This window comes from Myotis daubentonii, chromosome 5 (assembly GCF_963259705.1).
Source record: "Myotis daubentonii chromosome 5, mMyoDau2.1, whole genome shotgun sequence".
NCBI classification, from domain to species: domain Eukaryota; kingdom Metazoa; phylum Chordata; class Mammalia; order Chiroptera; family Vespertilionidae; genus Myotis; species Myotis daubentonii.
The window spans coordinates 34,082,054-34,106,417 of record NC_081844.1 but is presented as its reverse complement, the minus strand read 5'-3'; the positions used below and the strand labels follow the sequence as shown (position 1 = coordinate 34,106,417).

Here is a 24,364-nt window from a genome sequence, read left to right as displayed (position 1 = left end):
GCAGGGTCTAAGAGGACTGGGGTCACTTGCGTACATGCTGGTCAGCCAGGTCTGTGGGGGGAGGCCACTGGGGGAGCAAATACGTTCAGCCACTTGGACCTGGCCTCAGGGTTGGGGGAGCCTCCATGCGACTAGTCCAAGGGCCCGGGGACTGGAAAAGCTGAGGGAAAGCAGGTGCTGGCCCCGTAGACCAGCCCTTTCTGGAATATGGCCTTGATGGCTGCCCTGTGCCTCAGTTTCTCTAAGGGCCAAGGGTGAGCTTGGCCCCCACCCCATTGCTGCCCCTATCTATCCTGCACTGCTGCCAGCTGGCTGACCCTGGCTGGGCAGCTGTGAGCACCCCCAGCAGTGCCAGTCGGGTTAGCCGGGTCAGCTGGGCCCAGTGCCAGGTGCCCTGGCTGTCCGGAAGCCACGGCCTCACACCCAAACATGAGCTGGTGCTGCCACCCGCCCACCATCACGGGTTCTGCTGAGCTCAGGGCAGCTGTGGCTGGGTGGGGCCGGAGTGGAAATGGAGCTGGGGCACCCCTGGGGGTGCCATCCTGGGGACAGCAGGGCCTGGCACCTCTGCCACATCCCCAGGGTTTATAGAAAGATCCTGGGGGAGGGGGCACCAGGGCCATAGGCAGAGTTGGGGGTCTCTGGAATGGGGGACCAGCATCTTGGGGGCCTGGGGTCAAGCTGTCAGGGATAGGACACAAGGAGTAACTTCTGTTAGCATCAGCGTAACCCAAGTATTGCACAGGATCCACTTACACGAAACATTTTTGCTGTTGATCTGAAACTCAGATGTAACTGGGTGTCCTGTGCCTGTTGTGGTTGTAGTTAAACTTGGGGGCCCATTTAGGCTGAGGCAGGGGTTCCCCGAACAGCAGCCACTGACCTCGGCCCCTCATGCCGCCCCTACAGTACAAGCAGGTGGAGCAGTACATGTCCTTCCACAAGCTGCCTGCGGACTTCCGACAGAAAATCCACGACTACTATGAGCACCGCTACCAGGGCAAGATGTTCGACGAGGACAGCATCCTGGGCGAGCTCAACGGGCCCCTGCGAGAGGTGAGGCGGGGCCACAGGGCCCTCGGGTTGGGTAAGGTTTGAGACTCCCCTGCTATCCAGCTCCCAGGCCCCAAGATGAGGAGGGACTGGCCCAGCTGCAATATGAAGGACTCGAGCTAAATTGTACACACACCAGTGTCCCTCCCTGGGCCTCTGCCTCCTGCACTCCCATGATGCCCCAGCCACCCTGGGTCCCTAACCCTGACCTAAGCCCATACTACTTACCTTGTTTGGGGCTGTTAGACAGCGGGAGAAGGCAGAGGAAGGAAGGCTGGAGCCAGTCAGCTTAGGAGGGTTGTGGAGTCAATTCCAGCTCTGCCCCTCAGCCGGTGCGACACTGGGCAAGATTCCTGGGGCAGCCGTGAGGGATGACCACCCACTGGACAGCTTAAAACAACAGAAATTTAGTGTCTCAGATTCTGGAGATCACAAGTCCGAGATCAAGGTGTCACAGGGCTGTTTCACTACGGAGCCTCCTGCCAGGGTCCTTTCTGCCTCTTCCTGCTTCTGGTGTAGCCAGCAGTCATGGGTGACCCTGGGCTTAGAGTTGTATCACCCGGATCTCCACCTCCGCTTCCTGTGTGTGTGTGTCTGTCCTCTTATAAGGATGTCAGTCATTCAGGGCCCACCTACTCCAGTGTGACCTCATCTTAACTAATGACAACTGCAAAGACCCTATTTCAACATAAGGTCACATTCCCAGGGACCCGGGGTTCAGGACTTCAGCGTACCTTCTGGGGAGACATGATTCAACCCACAGCACTCACCAAGCAGCTACTGAGCGAGTCTGTGAGCCCTGCACTGTGCGCTCAGGGAGGTCCAGAGGGCGGAGCTTTGGGAAGGACGGGATCACAGAGGGGAGAAGGAGGTGACATCTTGAGGTGTTGTGACCCTGTGGGTACCCCAGGTGGAGGGCACAGCTAGGAAAAGGCCTTGAGGAGGGAAGATGTTTTTTTCTAATGCTTGTATAGTTTCACTCATTTTTATTTTTTAATCTTTATTGTTGAGACTATTACAGATGTCCCTCTTTTCTCCCCCCATTGCCCCCCTCCACCCGCTTCCTGCCCCACCCCAGGCCTTCACCACCCTATTGTCTGTGTCCATAGCTAATGCATATATGCATATAAGATCTTTGGTTAATCTCTTCCCGTCCCCCTCCCCCCTTCCCTCTGAGATTCATCACTCTGTTCCATGTTTCCATGCTGCTGATTCTATTTTATTCACCAGTTTATTTTGTTCATTAGATTTCTTGTTCATTTGATTTTTAGATTCAGTTGTTGATAGATATGTATTTATTGCCATTTTATTATTAGCATTTTTTATCTTTATCTTTTTCTTCTTCTTAAAGAATACCCTTCAACATTTCATTGATACTGGTTTGGTGGTGATGAACTCCTTTAGCTCTTTCTTGTCTGTGAAGCTCTTTATCTGACCTTCTAAATGATAGCTTTGCTGGGCAGAATAATCTTAGTTGTAGGTCCTTGCTATTCATCACTTTGAATATTTATTGTCACTCCCTTCTGGCCTGCAGAGTTTCTATTGAGAAATCAGCTGACAGTCATATGGGTGTTCCCTTGTAGGTAACTAACTGCTTTTCTCTTGATGCTTTTTTCTTTTCTTTTCTTTTCTTAAATATATTTTTATTGCTCTGAGAGAGGAAGGAAGAGGGAGAGAGAGATAGAAACATCCATGATGAGAGAAATCATAGATCGGCTGCCTCCTACATGTCCCCCCCAGGGATCAAGCCCACAACCTTGACCGGAATCGAACCTGGGACCTGCAGGCCGACACTCTATCCCCTGAGCCAAGCCGGCCAGGGCTCTCTTGCTGCTTTTAAGACTTTCTCTTTGTCTTTAACCCTTGGCATTTTAATTATAACGTGTCTTGGTGTGGGCCTCTTTGGGTTCCTCTTGTTTGGGACTCTGCGCTTCCTGGACTTGTAAGTCTATTTCTTTCACGAGGTAGGGGGTTTTCTGTCATTATTTCTTCAAATAGGTTGTCAACATCTTGCTCTCTCTCTTCTCTTTCTAGCACCCACATAATGCAAATGTTGATACACTTGAAGTTGTCCCAGAGGCTCCTTACACTATCTTCATATTTTTTAATTTTTTCTCTTTTTAAAAAAATATATTTTATTGATTTCTTACAGAGAGGAAGGGAGAGGGGTAGAGAGTCAGAAACATCAATGAGAGAGAAACATCGGTCAGCTGCCTCCTGCATATTCCTTACTGGGGATGTGCCCGCAATCAAAGTACATGCCCTTGACTGGAATTGAACCTGGGACCCTTGAGTCCACAGGCCGATGCTCTATCCACTGAGCCAAACCGGTTAGGCAGTGGTTCTCAACGTTCTGGCCCTTTAAATACAGTTCCTCATGTTGTGACCCAACCATAAAATTATTTTCGTTGCTACTTCATAACTAATGTTGCTACTGTTATGAATGGTAATGTAAGTATCTGATATGCAGGATGGTCTTAGGCGGCCCCTGTGAAAGGGTCATTTGACCACCAAAGGGGTCGCGACCCACAGGTTGAGAACCGCTGGGTTAGGGCTTTGCTTTCTGATTGGATGGTTTTTGCTTCCTCATATTTCAAATTGTTTATTTGATTCTTGGAGTTCTCTGCTCTACTGTTGAATCCCTGTAAATTATTCTTTTATTTTTTAAATTATTTTATTTATTTTAAATATTTTTATTTATTTCAGAGAAGAAGGGAGAGGGAGAGATAGAAACATCAATGAAGAGAGATAATCACCGATCCGCTGCTTCCTGCATGTCCCCTACTGGGGATCGAGCCCACAACCCAGGCATGTGCTATTGACTGGAATCAAGCTTGGGACCCTTCAGTCCGCAGGCCAACGCTCTATCCACTGAACCAAATCAGCTAGAGCTGTAGATTATTCTTTATTTCAGTCAGTGCATGCTTAATTTCTGACTGGTCCTTTTTCATATCTTTGACATTCTCATTAAGATCCTTGAAAGTCTCACTAAGTCCCTTGAAGCTCCCATGAAGATCCTTGAGTAACCTTATAACTATGGTTTTAAACTCTATATCCAGTAGTTTGCTTTCTCCATTTCTTTCATTTGTGACATGTTTGTCTCCGCATTTTGGCTGCTTCCCTGTGTTTGTTTCTATGTATTAGGTAGAGCTGCTATGTCTCCTTGAGTTGATAGAGTGGCCTTGTGTCGCAGGTGTCCTGTAGGTCCAGTGGCTCAGCCTTCCCAGTCACCTGAGTTGGGCACTCTAGGTGCACCCCTGTGTGGGCTGCAAAGTCTTGTTGTAGTTGAGCCTTGATTGCTGCTGATGTCACTGGGAGGAATTGACCTCCAGGTCAGTTGGCTGTGAGCACCAGCTGTGACTACAGTGGGAGAGCTGCTGTGCAGGAGACACCCTATGAAGCAGGACTTGCTTCAGTGGGGCTTTGGTGGTTACTGAGTCTGCCCCCTGAGTGTGTTGTGTGTCGCTTGTGGGTGTGTAGAGCTGTAATCTGGTATGGTCTGACTGGCTCTAGAGCAGTGGTCCTCAACCTTGGCTGCACATTAGAATCACCTGGGGACCTTTATAAAATCCTGATTTCTGGGCCTTATCCTCCGGAAATTCTGTTTCTTTGTTACTAATGTTGTGACCCCAACCCATAACAAAGAAACAGAATTTCTGGAAGATGAGGCCCAGAAATCAGGATTTTAAAAAGATTCCCAAGTGATTCTAATGTGCAGCCAAGGTTGAGAACCAGTGCTCTAGAGTCTCCAGGGCGGTGCAAAGTCAGCCACTGCCTGGGGCCACCCGGCAGGAGCTACAGAGAAATCTGCAGATGCCTGCTATTTGTATTGGGCTAGGAAGTGCCCAGGCAAGACCTAGCTGTGAAGCAAAGCAGGCTGGTGCTAGTGCCGGGTCTTTGGCCTTTTATTGTTAAGTTTGGGGCATGCTGACCCCAGCTGCAGCTTATTTGAGAGGTTTTAACAAAGTCTGAAGCCTGAGCCAGGACAGGCCGTTCATATAGAAAAGCTGCTGCAAACAGCTTGGATGGGCGGGTTCTCCGGAACCACCAGGTGGAGCAAACAGTGTGTTCTAGGCCAGCGTTCACCAACCTCTCGGACCTCACGGGCCACCAGTGGCCCACCGACCACCGGTTGGCGACCATGCCAAGGCTGATTGAGACTCAGCTATGGCGCCTGCCAGTCAGCCCTGCGACAGGGGCGGTCTGCGCACAGGAAACAATCCCCATCTGGGAGAAAGCGCCCCGAGTTCCTGCCTCAATGCCAGACAATCCAGTTCTTCCCGGTATGTTTCTGGGTCCCCCAACACCTCCTGGCGCTGGAGCTCAGAGGGATAGAGTTCAACTAAGTTTGTGCACTGGCTCTTTAAGATTTGCACCTGGGTCTCCAGCAGCCTCCCTTGTCACTGAGCCCCAATCCCCACTGGTTGTTACAGCCCGAAGTTACCGGGAGCCTGGGCTGGGGTCTGGTGTGGGGCTGGGCCCTCCGCTCCTCACAGGCAGCCTCTGCAGGGACAGTCTCCCTGCCGACTGAGAAGAGCGGTCCACGGGGGGTGTCGGGCCCTCTGGTTCTGCCCCCCTTCCCTCCTGCCAGTCTCAGAGTGCTTTCTTCTCTGCTCCTCTAGTCGTAAGGCTTCATTCAGCCAGCTTTCAAGGTGGTTCTGAATGATAGGTGTTCTGTACTGCAGTTGTAATTGTGATGTGGTTGTGGGAGGCCACAAGTACCAGTGTTTTCCTATGCCACCATCTTCATTCTCCTCATTTATTTTTTTATTCCCTTTCCCATCCCCACCCCTCCGGCAACCATTAACTTGTTCTCAATATCTGTAGTTCTGTTTCTATTTTGTTTTGTTTATTCATTTATTTTTTATTTATTTTTTAGATTCCATATGCAAGTGAAGCAATACAGTATTTATCTGTATTGACTTATTTCACTTAGCATAATACCCATAATAACCATAGACATACATGTCCATTCATGTTGCAAATGGCAAGATTTCATTCTTTATATATATATTTAAAATTGATGTTAGCCCTAGCTGGTTTGGCTCAGTGGATAGAGCGTCGGACTGTGGACTGTGGGTCCCAGGTTGGATTCCAGTCAAGGGCACATGCCCTGATTGTGGGCTCGATCCCCAGTAGGGGGTGTGCAGGAGACAGCCGATCAGTGATTCTCTCTCATCCTTGATGTTTCTCTCTCCCTCTCCCTCTCTGAAGTCAATAAAATACACACACACACACACACACACACACACTAATAAAAGTGTAATATGCTAATTAGACCGGATCGACCAGACATCTTCCAGACGTCTGAATTCCTTCTGGACAAAGCCACGGGGCGGGGGCTGAAGCAGAGGTGGTCAGGGGAGATCAGTCCGGCAGGGGAGCAAGCAGTTAGGGGTGATCAGGCCGGTGCGGGGGAGCAAGCAGTTAGGGGAGATCAGTCCGGCAGGGGAGCAAGCAGTTAGGGGTGATCAGGCCGGTGCGGGGGAGCAAGCAGTTAGGGGTGATCAGGCCGGTGCGGGGGAGCAAGCAGTTAGGGGTGATCAGTCCGGCAGGGGAGCAAGCAGTCAGGGGAGATCAGGCCGGTGTGGGGGAGCAAGCAGTCAGGGGAGATCAGTCCGGCAGGGGAGCAAGCAGTTAGGGGTGATCAGGCCGGTGCGGGGGAGCAAGCAGTTAGGGGTGATCAGGCCGGTGCGGGGGAGCAAGCAGTTAGGGGGCGATGAGGCTGGCAAGGGAGGGCAGTTGGGGGTGATCAAGCAGGTAGGCAGGCAGGCAAGTGGTTAGGAGCCAGCGGTCCCGGATTGTGAGAGGGATCCCAGATTGGAGAGGGTACAGGCCGGGCTGAGGGACACCCCCTCCTCCATGCACAAATTGTTGTGCACCGGGCCTCTAGTTTTAATATAAAAAACATTAAAAAATAAGTAAAATAAAATTGATTTTAGAGAGAGGAAGGAAGAGAGAGAGAGAGAGAAACATCAATTGGTGACCTCCTGCCTGCGCTCTGACCGGGGATTGAACCTGCAACTTGGCTGTGTGCCCTGACTGGGAATCAAACCTGCTACCTTTTGATGTACAGGATGATGGCTCCAACCAACTGCGCCACACTGGCCAGGGCTCATTATTTTATTTTAAATATATTTTTATTGATTTCAGAGAGGAAGGAAGAGGGAGAGAAACATCAGTAATGAGAGAGAATCATTGATCGGCTGCCTCCTGCACGCCCCCTACTGGGGATCGAGCCTTCAACCCAGGTGTTGTGCCCTGACCAGGGATCAAACCATGACCTCCTGGTTCACAGGTCGATGCTCAGCTGCTGAGCCACGCCGGCCTGGCTCATTCTTTCATTTATTTATTTATTTTAAAATATATTTTATTGACTTTTTACAGAGGAATAGAGTTAGAAACATTGATCAGCTGCCTCCTGCACACCCCCTACTGGGGATGTGCCTGCAACCAAGGTACATGTCCTTGACTGGAATCGAACCCGGGACCCTTCAGTCCACAGGCCAATGCTCTATCCACTGAGCCAAACTGGTTAGGGCTCATTCTTTTTTTTCTTTTTTTTGCCAAGTAATATTCCATTGTATATGTAGGTGTCCCCCCAAAATGTATACACACTTTAACAGCTGATAACTCAACTGATGTTTCTTTTCAGATTTAACCCATTCGAATTAATAATTATTCAGAGTGTATACATTTTTTGGTACAATCTGTATATACCACTTCTTTTAAAAAATATTTTTTTTATTGATTTCAGAGAGGAAGGAAGAGGGAAAGATAGAAACATCAATGATGAGAGAGAGTCATTGATCAGCTGCCTCCTGCACATCCCACGCTGGAGATCAAGCCCAAAACCCGGGCATATGCCCTGACTGGGAATCCAACTGTGACCTCCTGGTTCATAGGTCAACCACTGAGCCACACTGGCTGGGCTACTTTTTTTATCCATTCACCTATGAATGAACACCTAGGTTGTTTCTATATCTTGGTTATTGTAAATAATGATGAAATAAACAGAGGTGCATATGCCTTTTCAAATTGGTATTTGTTGTTTTTTTTGGATAAATACCCAGAAGTGGGATTGCTGGGTCATATGGAAACTCTATTTTTAATTATTTGAGGAACCTCTATTTTCCACAGTGGCTGCGCCAGTCTGCAGTTTCACCAACAGGCACAGGGTCCCCTTCTCCACACCCTCACCAACCTCACTCTTCGTGTCTTTTTGTAAGAGCCATTGTGGTAGATGTGAGGCGAGGCCTCACTGTGGCTCTCATTTACACCTCTCTGATGACTAGTGACATTGGGCCTCTTCGTGTCGTTGGCCACCTGTGCGTCCTCTTTGGAGAAATGTCTCTTCAGGTCTTCTGCCCATCTTTTAACTGGATTGTTTTTTCTGGTGTTAGTTGCATAGATTCCTTATATATTTGTTTTGTTTTGTCTTGTTTTTGTTTCTTTTTCTGTTTATTTTCCCTTATATATTTTGGGATATCAATACCTTATCAGATGTATCATTGGTGAATACCTTTTCACCTTCAATAGGTTGTATTTTCATTTTGTGGTTTTCTTCAGTGTGCAAAAACTTTAGTTTGCTGCAGTTCCATTTGTTTGCCTTTTGTTTTCCTTGTCCAAGGAGACATACCCAAGGATTGCTTAGGCCCTGGCTGATGTGCTCAGTGGCTAGAACATCAGCCTGCCCACTGAACTGTCTCAGATTTGATTCCCTCTCAAGGGCACATACCTGGGTTATGGTTTCACTTCCCACCCCTGGTTGGAGCATGTGCAGGAGGCAACCAATTGATGTGTTTCTCTCACATCAGTGTTTCTCTCTCCCTCTTCCTCCTTCCCTCCTTTCCACTCTCTCCCTGAAAAGTAATGGAAAAAATATCCTCAGGCCCAGCCATTGTGGCTCAGTGGTTGAGCACTGACTCATAAATCAAGAGGTCACAAGTTCGATTTTCCATCAAGGGCACATGCTCTTGTTGTGGCCTTGGTCCCCAGTAGGGGGAGAGCAGGAGGCAGCCAATCTATGTTTCTCTCTCATCGATGTTTCTCTCTATCCTTTTCCCTTCCTCTCTCCCTAAAATCAATAAAAAACATATTTAAAATTAAATAAATAAATAAAATATTTAAAAAGGAAAAATATCCTTGGGTGAGAATTAACAACAAAAGATTGCTAAGACCCATGTCAAAGAGTTTACTGTTTTCCTCTAGTAATTTTTTGGTTTCAGGTCTTATGTTTAAGTCTTTAATCTGAGTTCATTTTTGTATATACTGTAAGATAGTGATCCAATTTATTTTTTTATTATTTAAATCCTCACCTGAGGATATTTTTCCATGATTTTTAGAGAGAGTAGAAGAGAGAAAAATCGATGTGAGAGAAACACATTGATTGGTTGCCTCCTGCATGCGCCTGACCAGGGTCTGGCCGGGGGAGAATTCTGCAACCAAGGTACATGCCCTTGACCAGAATTGAACTCAGGACCCTTTGGTCCGCAGGCTGACGCTTTATCCACTGAGCCAACGGGCCAGGGCAGAAAGTGATCCAAATTTAATTTTTTTTCATTTATCTGCCCAGTTTTCTCAATACCACCTATTGAAGAACCTATCTTTATCCCATTGTATATCCCTTTTCTTCTTTATCCTACATTAATTGGTCATATAAGCAAGGATTTCTCAGCTCTCTATTCTCTTCCATTGATCTACTAGTATATGTCTGTTTTTATGCCACTACCATGCTATTTTTAAAAAAATTAAATGTATTGGGGTAACATTGGTTAACATAATTACATAAATTTCAGGTGAACAGCTTTATTATATACATCTATCCTAGAGACCTAGTGCACGAATTTGTGCACTAGTGGGGTCCCTTGGCCTGGCCTGTGGGATCGGGCTGAAACCAGCTCTCCAACATCCCCTGGGGGTCCCAAATTGTGAGAGGGCGCAGGCCAGGCCGAAGGACCCCACTGGTGCACAATCAGGTACCTAACACGGGAGGTTAGCCAGCTGGGAAGGGACAGCAGGAGGGCTCCAGGGCATATCCAGCTCATCTCACTCAGTCCTAATTGGCCAGACCCCAGCAGCAAGCTGACCTACCGGTCTGAGTGTCTGCCCCCTGGTGGTCAATGCACATCATAGCAACTGGTTGACTGTCTGCCCCCTAGTGGTCAGTGCACATCATAGCGAGTGGTTGAGCGCCCTTAGCATATCATTAGCATATTATGCTTTGAACGGACAACCATATGACAGGTCGCTTAGTATATTAGGCTTTTATTATATAGTCTATTGTGTGCTCACCACCTGAAGCCTAGTCTCCCACCATCACCATATATTTTACCCTCTTTGTCCCCCCCCCCACCTCTTCCCTTCTGGTAACCACCTTCCTGTTGTCTGTATCAATTACTTTGTTTATTTGTTCATTTGTTGCTTTTTATTTTACATCCAACATGAATAAAATCATATGGTTCTTATCCTTTTCCATCTGACATATCTCACTTAGCAAGGTACTCTCAAGATCCATCCATGTTTTTGCAAATGGCCATACTTCATCCTTTTTATGGCCGAGTAGTATTCCATACCACCTCTTTATCCAATCACCCATCAAAGGACACTTAGGCTGTTGCCATATATGGCCACAGTCCACATAGGGATACCTATATTCTCATGACTAAATGCTTTCAAAATGTTTGGGTAGCCCTAGCTGGTTTGGCTCAGTGGATAGAGCATTGGCCTGCAGACTGAAAGGTCCCGGGTTCGATTATGGTCAAGGGCACATGCCCAGGTTGTGGGCTTGATCCCCAGTGTGGGGGCATGTAATGATTCTCTCTCATCATTGATGTGTCTATTTCTCTCTCCCTCTCCCTTCCTCTCTGATTAAAAAAAAATTTTTTTTTAAGTTATAAAAAAGATTTTGGGGGGGTAAATACCTGGAAGGATTGCTGGATCATGTGGTAGCTCTATTCTTTTTGAAAAATAGGTATTTTTATTGCTTTCATAGAGGGAGAGGGAGAGAGAAAAATGTCAATGATTGGCCACCTTCTGCACACCCCACACTGGGGAACTAGCCCCACCCTGGGCATGTGCCCTGTCCGGGAATCAAACCGTGACCTCCTGGTCCATAGTCTACAACCACTGAGCCATGCGGCTGGATGTCTTTCATCCTTAGGACAGTGAGGCTGTTAGGTTTTCTGTCTAAGAGCACACGGTATGTTCATGTTTCCTTTAGTGCCTTTCAGGAGCGTTCTCCAGTTTTCCTTATATAGGTTTGGACATGGCTTATTACCTTCAGGCCACATTTGTTTGTGTAGCTCTTTATGCTGGTGTAAATGGGATCTTCTCATCCATTATATTTTCTTTTTTTTTTTAATTAGAGAGGGAGAAAGAGAAACATTGATTTGTTGTTCACTTATTTATGCATTCATCGGTTGATTCTTGTATGTGCCCTGACTGGAGATTGAACCCGCAACCTTAGTGCATTGGGAAGATGCTCTAAGCAACTTCTAAGCCAGGGCTCATCCATTATGCCTTCCCTGAGAAGTTACTGTGTGTATACAAAAGCTGTTGATTTTCTTTTAAGGTGAGTTTTCCTTTTTATTGAAATACATCTTAGAGAAAACTCATGTCGTAAGGGCACTCGATGTTGTATAAAATGAAATCCCCATGTATCACCCAGTTCAAACAGGAAACATTTAAGTCTCCCAGCGTTTTTGTCAAGGTTAACTGTCAACCTGACTTCTTCCATGTTGGTTTATTTTAATGTTCTTAGTTTTTATGTTTATTTATTTTTACTGATTTCAGAGAGGAAGGGAGAGGGAGAGAAATCAATGATGAATCACTGATTGGCTGCCTTCTGCACACCCCCTTGTAGGGATCAAGTCTGCAACCCAGGCATGTGCCCTTGACTGGAATTGAACCCAGGACCCTTCAGTCCACAGGCTGACGCTCTATCCACTGAGCCAAACTGGATAGGGCTTCGTTTATTTTTCTATCACTTGCTAGTATGACTAACTTCCATTATAGCTTTCTATTGATTCCTGAGGGTTTTTTAGGCAGTCACATTAAAGGAGATAGTAAAGAGATAGTTTAATTTTTCCTTTCCAATTTTTATGTTTGCAATTGCTTTTTCTTGTCTCATGGCCACCATTGCCAATACAGTGGTAAATTATAGGGAATAGTGTATGTATTTTCTTGATCCATTCTTTTTTTAAAATATATTTTTGTTGATTTCAGAAAGGAAGAGATGAAAACATCAATGGTGAGAGAGAGAATCATTGGTTGCCTACTGCAGGTCCCACACTGGGGCTTGAGCTTGCAACCCGGGCATATGCACCAGGAATGGAACCCTGATCTCCTGGTTCATTGGTCAGTGCTCAACCACTGAGCCACACTAGCCTGGCTCTCGCTCCATTCTTTAGTGGCAAAACCTCTAGTATTTTTAAGTAAAAGGCTGGCTTTCAGACGTTAAGTGTTAAACCCATTTCACAGACGAAGAAACTGAGGTGAAACAAGCCCCAAAGGTAGATTGAGATGGAAGCAACAGCTCAAACTGTATCCAGATGCCAACCCTGCCTCCTGCCCCTACAGGAGATTGTGAACTTCAACTGCCGGAAGCTGGTGGCCTCAATGCCACTGTTTGCCAATGCTGACCCCAACTTTGTCACCGCCATGCTGACCAAACTCAAGTTCGAGGTCTTCCAGCCCGGTGACTACATCATCCGCGAAGGCACCATTGGCAAGAAGATGTACTTCATACAGCATGGCGTGGTCAGTGTGCTCACCAAGGGCAACAAGGAGATGAAGCTGTCCGATGGCTCCTATTTCGGGGGTTAGTGTCTGTGGGACCAGGGAACAGGCAGTACAAAGCTGGCCCCTTCCTGGGGAGGGAGGGCTATGTGGGGCGGCCTAGAGGTGTCGGCAGGAAGGACCTCTGACCAGAAGGGCCACATCAGCAGAGGGCGGGCTAGACCGTGTTCAGGGCAGCTGGGAGCGCCCTAGGGATGAATGGGTGCAGCTGGGTGTTGCCCAGCCCCTGAGGTGCCTCCCTTGACTATACACAGAGATCTGCCTGCTGACGCGCGGCCGGCGCACAGCAAGCGTGCGAGCTGACACCTACTGCCGCCTCTACTCACTGAGTGTGGACAACTTCAACGAGGTGCTGGAGGAGTACCCCATGATGCGGCGGGCTTTCGAGACCGTCGCCATCGACCGCCTGGACCGCATCGGTGAGTGGGCCTGCTGTGGGCCTAGGAGAAACTGCTGAGATGGGAGGTGGCGTGGCCTAGGTGACCTGCAGGAAACTGGATTCCGACTGGCTTTCTCCCCTGGTCAAACATAGCCCTGGTTTCCCAAGGAAGGAAGAGTGTGGGGTGTTGCCAGTTGTGCAGAACTCTGTTGATTTGGCAAACACTTGCTGAGCACCCACTGTGTGCCAGGAGGTGTGGCTGGTGGGCCGTGAGGACGCCTCCGGCGCTGCCCTCAGGAAGCTCGCACCATAGAGGGCATGTGGGAGGGGTGGGGCTTCCTGGAGGTGCTAAGTGGGACCCAGCGTTAGTAGGTGTTCCTAGGATGAGAAGGCCTGTCCTTTACACATGGATGCAGTATGTGAAAGGGCCCCGAGGTGAGAAAGAGCCTGGAGTCCAGAGAGCCAGGGAAGCTGAGAGGAGGGAGGCTGGGGAGGAAGGCAAGAACCCAGGCACACAGGGCCTAGTGGGCAGGGGGAGACATTTGCACTGTAAGTCAGGAGCAATAGGGAGCCACAGACAATTCTAGGCAGGGGAGGACCTGACCACATTTGTGTTCTACAGGGTAGACAGGTGGGTGGTACATAGTAGCCTTGGGTGTAAGGTGCAGTGGAGGGAATCTCAGGAATAGTTGGGATGTGGAGCCCTCAGGATGCTGCCAACTAGAGGCAGGGATAGTGGCCCTTGCTGCTATTTGTGGGAATAAAGACAATGGCTGAAAAGGCAGGACTGGATGGGGCAGAGAGGGGTTAGAGCAGCCGTGGGCAAACTACGGCCCACGGGCCGGATCCGGCCCGTTTGAAATGAATAAAACTAAAAAAAAAAAAGAAAAGACCGTACCCTTTTATGTAATGATGTTTACTTTGAATTTATATTAGTTCACACAAACACTCCATCCATGCTTTTGTTCCGGCCCTCTGGTCCAGTTTAAGAACCCATTGTGGCCCTCGAGTCAAAAAGTTTGCCCACCCCTGGGTTAGAAGGAGGACTTTTCTGTATACAGAAAGTGCTCGATACATGTTTATATACAAGGCACTCAACAATTTGCTCTATACAGGAGATATTTAACATAATGGTGACAGGTACCTGGACTTATTTGCTATATACAGCAGGCACTCAACACATGCCTATTATATGTTACACACTTGGCACTCTGGCTGTGAACAGGCAGGTATTCTGGGTATGTTGCTGTATACTACAGGTGCTCAATACATGATTGCTACATATAGGAAATGCTCCGTGTATGCTGGCAGTCTACATAGGTGTCTCATACCTGCTTTATGTATGCAGCAGGTGCTCTTCGCTTGCTACACACAATAGGTGCTTGATTCCTGTTTGTATATAGATCATGCATAGCTGCTATATACAGGGGTTCTCAATTTTTGCTTCCCATACACAGCGGACACTTGTACCATCCCTTTGTATACAGGAGGCTTTCAAATACACACAATAGACCAGGGGTCCTCAAACTTTTTAAACAGGGGGCCAGTTCACTGTCCCTCAGACGGTTGGAGGGCCGGACTATAGTTTAAAAAAAAACTATGAACAAATTCCTATGCACACTGCACGTATCTTATTTTGAAGTAAAAAAACAAATAATTTTAAGACTGAGTTACAAAAACAAAAAAACAAAACAAAATGGTAACAAATACAATATTTGTATTTGCATGTGGCCCGCGGGCCGTAGTTTGAGGACCCCTGCAATAGAGAGTAGGTGCCAATACCTGCTTGTTATATGCAGGAGGCACTCAATATACTTATCACTGTATGCAGGAGGTGCTCAGTAGTGCCTGCGGTATGCTTTGCATACAGGCTATAGAGTAGGTGCCCGATACATGATGCGTGGCGTACACAGGAGGCATTCGCTATACATCTGTGTAAGTACAGGCTGTAGAGAGGTGAGAATACCTGTTGGCTGTATGCAGGAGGCCCGCCATACACACAGGTGTATGTGTACTGGCTCTAAAGAGTAGGTGCCTTACCTGCTTGCTTTATGCAGGTGTTCTGTGCCTATTGGTTGTAGTGTTGGTGCCCAATACCTGGTTGATGTATGCAGGAGGTGCTCAGTACGTGCAGCAGTATGCCTACTGGACACACCCGCTCGCTGTATGCAGGAGGCGCTCCCCCGTGCACTGACAACTCCCCTGTCCCCAGGCAAGAAGAACTCGATCCTGCTGCACAAGGTACAACACGACCTCAACTCAGGCGTGTTCAACAACCAGGAGAACGCCATCATCCAGGAGATCGTCAAGTATGATCGGGAGATGGTGCAGCAGGCTGAGCTGGGCCAGCGTGTGGGCCTCTTCCCGCCGCCTCCACCGCCGCAGGTCACCTCGGCCATTGCCACGCTGCAGCAGGCCGTGGCCATGAGCTTCTGCCCACAGGTGGCACGCCCACTCGTGGGGCCACTGGCACTCAGCTCGCCCCGCCTTGTGCGGCGCCTGCCCCCGGGGCCTGTGCCTGCTGCCACTGCCTCACCAGGGCCCCCACCTGCTGCTAGTCCCCCGGGCGCACCTGCCAGTCCCCGGGCACCACGGACCTCGCCCTATGGCGGCGCACCCTGCTCTCCGGCTGCACCCCGAGCCGGGCCCGCACTTCCAGCGCGCCGCCTGAGCCGCGCCTCGCGCCCGCTGTCTGCCTCACAGCCCTCGCTGCCCCACGGCGCTCCGGGCCCCGGCCCCGCAGCTTCCGCGCGTCCAGCCAGCAGCTCCACGCCACGCCTGGGGCCCATATCCACCACACGGGCCGCTGGGCCCAGCCCGGACCGCAGGGACTCGGCCTTGCCCAGTGTCACAGGAGGCCTCGACCCGCTGGACTCGGCGCGCTCGCGCCTTTCGTCCAACTTGTGACCCTCGCTGCACCGCCCCACGGGCCCGGGTGGGCCAGGGGCGGGGCCTTCATCCAAACCAAAGCCATGCCATTGCGCTGCCCCGGCCACCCACCCCAGAAGCCATAGAGGAGACGTAGGTAGTTGTAGTCGGACGGACGGGCCCCTGCCGTCCCCCCTCATCACCCTGCGCCCACCCACATTGCCCCCGCATCCCGGTGGTAGCCTCACAGGCATGTGAGGGGGCTCCCTTCACCTCGGTGCCTCAGTTTCCCCAACTGTGAAACAGGGAGGGAGCCACCCCATGGCCGAAAGGAGATAGCTGTGGACTTCCGCCCACCCCCACCCTCGTAGCTGGCCCGCTGTCCGATGAGGATTCTGTTTAAGTGCAATACTTGGCCTGCTGGCTTCCCTGCTGCCCACATCGCACTCACGCAATAACCGGCCCCGCCCCGTCCATGCGCGCCCCGCGGTGACCTCCCTGGAGTGGGCACACGCAGCACCCTCCAGCACCCAGCGCCCGGGGGTCGGCAGTCCTGGCTACACCTGGGTGTGGGGGCAAGGCTGGGGATTCCCCGCCTTTGTGATGAATGTACTGACTAGCCGAGGCAGCAATGCTCCCACCACACCCCCCAGGCCCCACTAACCTCCACACCCCCATTCCGCGCAATAAACGACAGCATTGGCGCCCAGCCTGCCCGCATCTGCTTCCCGGGAGCCCACAGACGGCAGGGCAGCGCACACCCTCTCCCTGCAGAAGGCAGCGCTCCCCTAGGTAGCAACAGAGCTTTATTTACACTATGGTACAGAGGGCCCCAGGGACAGCCCGGTGGGCCTGCATCAGCTGAAGAAGTACGTTGAGTGCTTTACCTGGTCCAGGTCGAAGGTCCCTGCAGAACAGAGCAGGAAGACCATGAACCCTGGTCCTGGGATGGACTAGAAAGGCCCAGCCCCCAGCTGGCAATTGGGACAGCCCTCCCCTGCCCGTGGCCCTACCTGTCTTGGGTACTGACAGCAGCATTTCCTGCAACTTGGCGACTTGGGCATTGGTGGACCTGAAGCGGGGGGAGTGGAGAGTGAGGTCCAGGAAGGATGGGGGCGGGGGGCGTGGAAAGTACCGGGGGTGGGGGTGTCTCACCTGGGGCCAGAGCAGTACCGCTCCACCAGGAACCTGGACAGGTCGTGCAGGATGGGCTGGCTGTGCAGGCGAACAAACTGCTCACGGCACACCTTGGGGGATGAGGGGGTGTTTCAGGAGCTGGGAACAAGGGCCTGAGGGAAGGGGTCACCACCCCCTGCCCCAACACCTGAATGGGCACTGGGACCAAAAGCTTTGTGGTTCAAGGTCCCACATGGAGTGAGCCATGGGACCAGGGGTGTCCATTCTTGGGCAGGTGGGACCTGGCAGGCACCTGATTCATGATGGCGACATCAGCTGCGTGGGTCCAGAAACAGTCGTGCACGGAGACAAAGGTCAGGCCCTTCCTGCAGCAGAGGAGGGGCTTCCATGAGGCGGGGCCAGCTCCTGAACACGGGTCTGGGGGGCTCAGTCCAGTGATGTACCACCACCCTCTTCTCTCCTCACACGCCCCCCCCCCCCCACTTCCTGCAACTGTCCCCTCCGCATACAGATAAAAAGTTCTCATCTTAGAATGGAACTCTGCTCCCATCCTCTTCACCCTGCTCCCACTTGCGGCCTGGTTGATTCTCGGCTCCCTGCAGGCACCAGTGAGTGCTGTTCCCCAGCCCCATCACCCTCCACAGGGCTTCATCACGCACAGGGGAAGGATGGGAGCACAGAATTTGCCCTTGACCCCTAAGCTCAGCCCAGCCAACCCTCCAATTTAAAAAAAAATGGATTTTAGAGCGGGAAGAGAGGGGGAGGGAGGGGTGGAGAGAGAGAGAAGGAAATATCAATCAACTGCCTCACACATGCATCTCTATGGGGGATCGAACCTGCAACCCAGGTATGCGCATGGGATGATGCTACAAACGAGCCATGCCGGCCAAGGCTTTAATGGTCATTTCTAACAGAACTGTCCACACACCTGCCCCATTACCACAGGTTCACCGTCTCTGAGGGGCTCGGGGCAGGAAACCAGAAGCTCTGCAGCTGCCACAAGGCCCATGCACCTGACATGACGACGCAAGCCCCTAGACCTTGCCATGCAGTGTGTGGCTGCACTCACCTGGGTGGACGGGGTCACAGGGACCTCCAGGGCCAGCTTTCCACTCAGAGGAACTACCCCTTCCCTCCATGGCCCCACACTCCCCCCTCACTTAGACCTCACTGCCCCAGGGCCATGCACATGCTTGCACAATGATCTTCTGGGCACCAGGCCCAACAGACTCACAGGGCTGAGTTCCCCGCCTGCTGTAGGTCTCTGCCCCAACTCCCACCTGCAGGAATGGCTTCACAACCCGTCTCCCACACTCTAAGGGTCTCCCCCATGTCCCCAGCACCAGGCCTGCCTGCAGGTGGTTAATGAATGTGTGCTGTGCAGATGTAGGACCCACCTGTAACAGTGCAGGGCTGTAAGCATCATGTGTGAGGAGTCCAGGGAGTGGATGAAGTTGGGTGGGAAACCATTCTTCTGCTTCAGTGTGTTGGGCTTCCTATGTGTGGGGTTGGGGTCTGCTCAGGTAGAGGACCCAGTATCTCTACCCTGGTCAGCACCCCCGCCCCCCAGTCCTCACCCAGCTGTCTCAGTCCAGCTAACCCCCTCCTCTGCACTCACTGGTTGGTGTCCCCACTGCTGCAGAAGGTGAGACTCTGGATCCCTCCACTGATCTGTGGGATTGGGGTGGAAGGAGAATGGGGCATGAGGCCTGCCCTGGCAACTGGGGTGCAGGTGGGGGTGGGCATGGAGGTGGGGGCCGTACATACCGACACCTTGGAGTCGTGGTGATAGGGCTGAACGATGGGGATACCCAGGGGGGTGACCCACTCCACAGCCAAGCCGGATCGAGCTATGAGCCGGGCACTCTCCGTCAGCCAGCGCTGCAGGGATGGGCACAGGCTCAGTGTGGGGTCCGGTCTGGGAAGCCACCCTGGGAAGGGGGGGAGGAGGAGGAGGAGGAGGAGGAGGACATACCTGGATGGCCCGAGTGCTTGAGAACATTTCCTGGAGACTGTTGAACACCTGGCGCACAAGGTAGTGAGAGGCCTGCCACACGAACTCCTGGGGACGGCAGGGCACAGAAGTGTGGGGCAAGCTTGGAGGGAGGGGGCAGCCTCTATGCCTATGCCACAGCCCAGGGCCAGGTGATCTCACAAGGCTGTCCCAGATACCTGAAGTCCACGCCCCCATTTTTCAGGTGTAGAAACCAAGGCCTGAGGGCCCAAGAAGGTAGCTTGCTCCTCTGGATCCCTCCCCCTCCCCCCTCCCCCCACAGTGGGGGGAAACACGCCCCTCCCTCAGAGCTGCCTGCTGCCCAGCAGCCGATTTCCCAGCAGGGAAGCTGCAGGCTGGATGTGGGGTAAAACTGCACACCTGGGGGAAGTCGCTGAGCTCCCGGAGGCGCTTCTCGATCTGCAGGCGGCCCCCGTAGCGGGTGACCCCGTACACCACGGTCATCACCGTCTGCTTGACCACCTTGCGGCTGATGAAGCCCTCCAAAACCTTGGCCACCTGCACACCCCGCTCAGCGTCCTGCCTGCGGAACACCTCCACCTGGGCAGGTGCTGGCAGTCAGTAGGTCGACCCCAGGACCCTCTGCCTGCCTCCCTGTCTGGGCCCACCCACCCTACCAGCAGCACCCCCATGAGGTCCCTTCTCTGTTGGCCTCACAGTTCCCCCTTCTGACACCTCCCCTGGGAAGCCTACCCTGACTGCCCAGTCACATCACATACAACAGGAGAGGCCATGGGGTTGGCAACACACAGGTATTCACAGGACAGACCGCAGGTAGGCTTTGGGGATGAGAACAGGTTAGGGGGCCATGGTGCCCACCTGTGCTGCTACGCTGCTGTACACATCCTGTGGCACGTCTGAGGGCACCAGGTTGACAGAGGCAGCCCCCACGCTGTCCCGGCCCAGGGCAGCATAGTGTTGCAGGCCGTTACAGGAGCCATCCTGGATGAGGGAGAGATGGTGAGGGGTCTGGGCAGGGCTGGCAGGAGCATCCTTGGCAATGAACCACAGCTCTGTGCTCCCCCAGCACTCTGCTCGTATTGCCACCTTGCTGGACCCCAATTCTTAGGGGCAGGTGTTGTTAACCCACCACAAAGGGGAAACTGAGGCACGTGAAACAGGGAATGTGCCTGCATGAGGCCACAGTACAGGCCCCGGTGGACCCATTGGGGCTGGCCCCCACACAAAGACACCAGCTAGACGCCTACACTGTCCTGCGGAACCTCAGACTCGAGACAACTTTGGGTAGTCCCCCTCCACACCAGGGTCCCTACCAACTCACCTGGTGAACGGGGAAATGGGAGACGTAAGCGGCAGGGTTGGGGGCACGCACAGCCTGAGCAATCTCCATGCAGCAGGCCAGGGCTTGCCAGGGCTCATCTGCCTCCATCCACCACTTCCGGCCCTGCAGGAGGGCAGTGTGCTGGGTGAGGCTGGGTTGGGGTCAGTGGGATGGGGCTTCCTGAGCAAGGATGGAAGCTGGGCGGCCCTGGTGATGTGAGGACACAAGAAGGCTGAGACAGAGCCTCCGGGACAGCAAGGTGAGGACAGGAGTGATGGACACGGAGGGAGACTGGGCCCAGCCCTGAGTCAGCAGTCATGAGATGGGGATGGGAAGAGGCTACCACAGAGTGGGAGGTGGCCAGTGGACTGGGGCAAAGGAAAAGGCCAGAAAAAAAGGTTTGTCCCAAGGGGAAGACTCGGGGGGCTGGGGTTATTGATTCTGGCCTAGACGTGGGGCTGCCTGGAGGGTGTCCTAGGCGGGTGCTGAGGTGGCTGGAGCAGAGTGAGGACAGGCCAAGATACAGACAGAGGGAGGAGGCTGCCCCTACCGTCATGGGCTGGTCGGCTGAGTCCAGGATGTCGTCCATTATCTCATCAGCAAAGGCCAGGCGTGACTGCAGTGACTCACGCTTCTTAAGCCCGGTGAGGTTGACCAAGTGAATCTTGAGCCAGTTAAGGCCATGGGGGCCAAGAGGTCGGCCCTGGGCAAACTCCAGCAGGGCCCGTGCCAGGTCACTGCCCAGGTGGTTGAAGTGGGGTGGGCAGGGGTAGGTGCGTCCTCGGAAGTCCATGTTGTGAGGCAGCCAGAAGACACGGTGCCGCAGGTGCTGGGCCAACGAGAGGCGGTAGAGCGCATCGGTCCGCAGACTATGCATCTCCCGCGCCACCTTCAGGCAGCGGGCCAGCTCCCGCCGCAGTTCCGTCTTGCGCTCCGGAGAGGCATTGGCTGGCAGGCGGTGCTTGGATGGGCGGGGTGCCTCAGAGGCAGGGGATGGCACGCCCAGGCGGGGGCAGCCCTTGGCATTGAAGATGGTTAGCACCAGGTCCAGCACTCGCCCATTGACACGCCAGGCACAGTTGCCCAGCTGGGTGAGGGCATCCAGAGCACCATGCAGTTCACTGGGTGGGCAGCCCTCCAGCAGGCGCTGGTGCTGTATGGTGCCCTCCAAAGAGCGCATCAGCTTGGTGGGGCTCAGCAGGAAGGCACCTGAGTGTGGCGAAGTCCAGGGCAGTGGCGGGCACAGCATGGGCACTTCGGCTGACTCAAAGGTCATTGTGCGCTCGGCCGCAGTTTCCAGCAGCTGTATGAAGGCTGGATGTGGCTTCAGGATCCCAATCTGTGGGTCAGAAGGGGCAGACACCAATCAAGGAGTCAACTGCCCCAAAGGCAAGCAGCAGGCAGAGGGCCCCAAGCCCCCATCAGATGCCTTATCCTGAGATCAGGTCATGACAGAGGATTTCCATAGTACCCCACCACCCTGAGCCCCAGCCTCATCTCAGACCCCCACACTCTAAGTGCCTTCTGCCCCTGAATACAGGGGAGGGCTCGCTAGGCCCAGAAGCCAGTTTCCCTTCAGTTTACCTGGCGAAAGCTCTGGAAGGAGTACACATGGTAGAGGACGGGGATGAGCTTCTGGGTGTCCTGCAGCTGGGCCAGGTTGCTGGGCATCTTCACTGTCTGCACGAGCACCTCAGCCAGCTGTTTGCCCAGCTGCACCACCACAGTCAACGGCCAGGGCTGGTCTTGGGAGGCCTCAGTTGTCCCCAGTGCCTCCCAATGCTGCCGTGGCAAACGGGACATCACCACCTGTGGGCAGCATCATGGGTCAGGGGGCTGGGCAGAGAGCTCACTCCAGCCACCCCCACAGGTGCAAAGTTACAGATGAGGAACAAGGTGGGGCAGCCAGAAGTGGCAGGGGCTGGGGGGCATAACCAACTGCCCCAGGGTGGGAGGGAGGGGAGTAGGGGGACCTCAGTTTCCCCACCTGGAAACCCACTAGGCTCCCTACCCCTGAGGAACCCCCAAATCCCAGGCCCAGGAACAGCTCCTCATTCCACCCCCCTCCAGACCTTACCTGTGTGTCCGATGCCAGCAGGTGTAGGTACTTGAAATAGCGCTCCTGCAGTGCCTGCACCTCATCATTGAGCTGCTTCCTCTGCACCACATGTCGGTTGAAGATGCGCATGCCCAGCTCTTGTGCCAGGGAGAGAAGTGACTCTCCCTGCTGGGACAGCACCTGCAAGGTCTGATGGTGGTGCGGTAAGCCCCTTGCCCCACAGGTGCCCACACTCTACCCACCCCCCATTTCCTGTCCCATCCCCACACTGCCCACCTGCAGCATCAGCTGCGTAAGCTCCCCCTCGCTGAGCAGGCACAGGTACGGGAAGAGTGAGGGGCGGCCCTCGCGGGCAGCTTGGGCCTCTCTGGCCTTTGTCTGTTGCAGCGCCAGGCACAGCTCTGCCTCCCAACGGGTGCGTAGCTCCTGCAGGGTCTTTCGCTGTGGGGCAGGGGACAATGAGGGTCACCACAGTGCCCGATGAGCCCAGTGCTCCCAGGCTTCCAGGAGGAATCCACCAGGAGGTGGTGCCAAGGTGAACCAAGCAGCTGCTGAGCCCTCTGCTCTAGCAGTCAAGCACACGGTGACCTCAGCTCAGTGAAAGGGAAGGACAGGACAGCTGCAGGGTGGGGAGGAGGGGATGCGGCACAGCAGGCAGCACGCCCTGACCAGGGGACGGACGCCTGGTTTAGCCGAGCAGGAACCTGAGCATAGCTGGGTCCCTTACCGCTTGCAGGACCTCCTCGGTCAGCGACGGGGCCTTCTCCACGGAGTCCACAGTGACAATGGTGGCCATCTCCACACTGAGCTGCTGCTGAAACAGGTCCTTCAGTGTCTCCAAGGGTAGGTGCTGCTTTGGGAAGGATGCAGGGTGGTCCTGCCAGTGGGGACAGGCAGGTGGTGAGGCGCCGGATGCCTGCCCTGCAGACCCGCATCTCTCACAGGCAAAACTCGTCCACAGCCAAGGTAGAGATAAGCAGCTGCCCGCCCTGTGCTGCCCAGAATGCCCACCCTTGCAGATCACATCCGCTTCTCCAAGTCTCCTGAAAATCATCCATCCTGCACATCACAGGGAAAAGGCTGGTGCAGAACAGCGTGAACAATAACTACACTGGTTTAAAAGCAAAAAGCTCTGTATTTGCCTGGCCTCACTGGGCTAGGTGCTGGACAGCCCAGGAAGGCAACTCAAATTCCTGGATATCACTTTTTGCTTCTTAAACTTGGAACTGCCTGAATGTGTGACCTGCCTCAAAATAGATAAATTAAAAATAGCAAAACCCAACATGCTGAGAATAAAAAACACAAACACTTGCCCAGCTGGCATGGCTCAGTGGTTGAGCTTTAACCTATGAACCTGGAGGTCATGGTTAGATTCCTGGTCAGGGAACATGCCTGGGTTGCGGGCTCAAATCCTAGTAAGGGGCATGCAGGAGGCGGCCGATTAATGTTTCTCTCTCATCATTGATGTTTCCCTCTCATCATTGTTGTTTCCATCCATCTCTCTCTCCCTCTTCCTTCCTCTCTGAAATCACTATATATATATATATATATATATATATATATATATATATACACACACACACACACATATATATATATATATATAAATATTTTTTAAGAATCACTATATAGATAGATAGATAGATAGATAGATAGATAGATATAGATATAGGTATTTTTAAAAAACACGAACAGCCCTAACCGGTTTGGCTCAGTGGACAGAGCGTCGGCCTGTGGACTGAAGGGTCCCAGGTTCAATTCCAGTCAAGGGCA

The 24,364-nt window shown here is 52.5% G+C and overlaps 2 protein-coding genes across 4 annotated transcripts in view; one reads left to right on the top strand and one right to left on the bottom strand.

The window, feature by feature from the left end:
* The window catches only part of HCN2 (hyperpolarization activated cyclic nucleotide gated potassium and sodium channel 2), a 30,171-nt gene extending 13,363 nt beyond the window's left edge, over nt 1–16,808 (top strand). Inside the window, exons 5-8 of the mRNA XM_059697483.1 lie at nt 910–1,056; nt 12,634–12,874; nt 13,107–13,271; nt 15,444–16,808. Of these exons, the coding sequence (XP_059553466.1) occupies nt 910–1,056; nt 12,634–12,874; nt 13,107–13,271; nt 15,444–16,138 (1,248 nt within the window). The 3' untranslated portion in view covers nt 16,139–16,808. The remainder of the gene's footprint in view (nt 1–909; nt 1,057–12,633; nt 12,875–13,106; nt 13,272–15,443) is intronic.
* An 80-nt stretch (nt 16,809–16,888) lies between these two features.
* The window catches only part of POLRMT (RNA polymerase mitochondrial), a 31,291-nt gene continuing 23,815 nt past the window's right edge, over nt 16,889–24,364 (bottom strand). The window contains exons 6-21 of one of the 3 annotated variants that reach the window (XM_059697479.1): nt 23,319–23,468; nt 22,868–23,032; nt 22,610–22,780; nt 22,117–22,341; nt 21,083–21,871; nt 20,533–20,655; nt 20,070–20,192; nt 19,611–19,790; nt 19,212–19,298; nt 19,004–19,117; nt 18,855–18,907; nt 18,634–18,732; nt 17,529–17,601; nt 17,255–17,346; nt 17,113–17,171; nt 16,889–17,006 (exon numbers count right to left, since the gene is read on the bottom strand). In XM_059697479.1, the coding sequence (XP_059553462.1) occupies nt 16,957–17,006; nt 17,113–17,171; nt 17,255–17,346; nt 17,529–17,601; nt 18,634–18,732; nt 18,855–18,907; nt 19,004–19,117; nt 19,212–19,298; nt 19,611–19,790; nt 20,070–20,192; nt 20,533–20,655; nt 21,083–21,871; nt 22,117–22,341; nt 22,610–22,780; nt 22,868–23,032; nt 23,319–23,468 (2,553 nt within the window). In that variant the 3' untranslated portion in view covers nt 16,889–16,956. Of the gene's footprint in view, nt 17,007–17,112; nt 17,172–17,254; nt 17,347–17,528; nt 17,602–17,719; nt 17,954–18,633; nt 18,733–18,854; nt 18,908–19,003; nt 19,118–19,211; nt 19,299–19,610; nt 19,791–20,069; nt 20,193–20,532; nt 20,656–21,082; nt 21,872–22,116; nt 22,342–22,609; nt 22,781–22,867; nt 23,033–23,318; nt 23,469–24,364 lie in introns of those variants that run through there. The other 2 variants (XM_059697481.1, XM_059697480.1) reach the window with 2 other exon arrangements.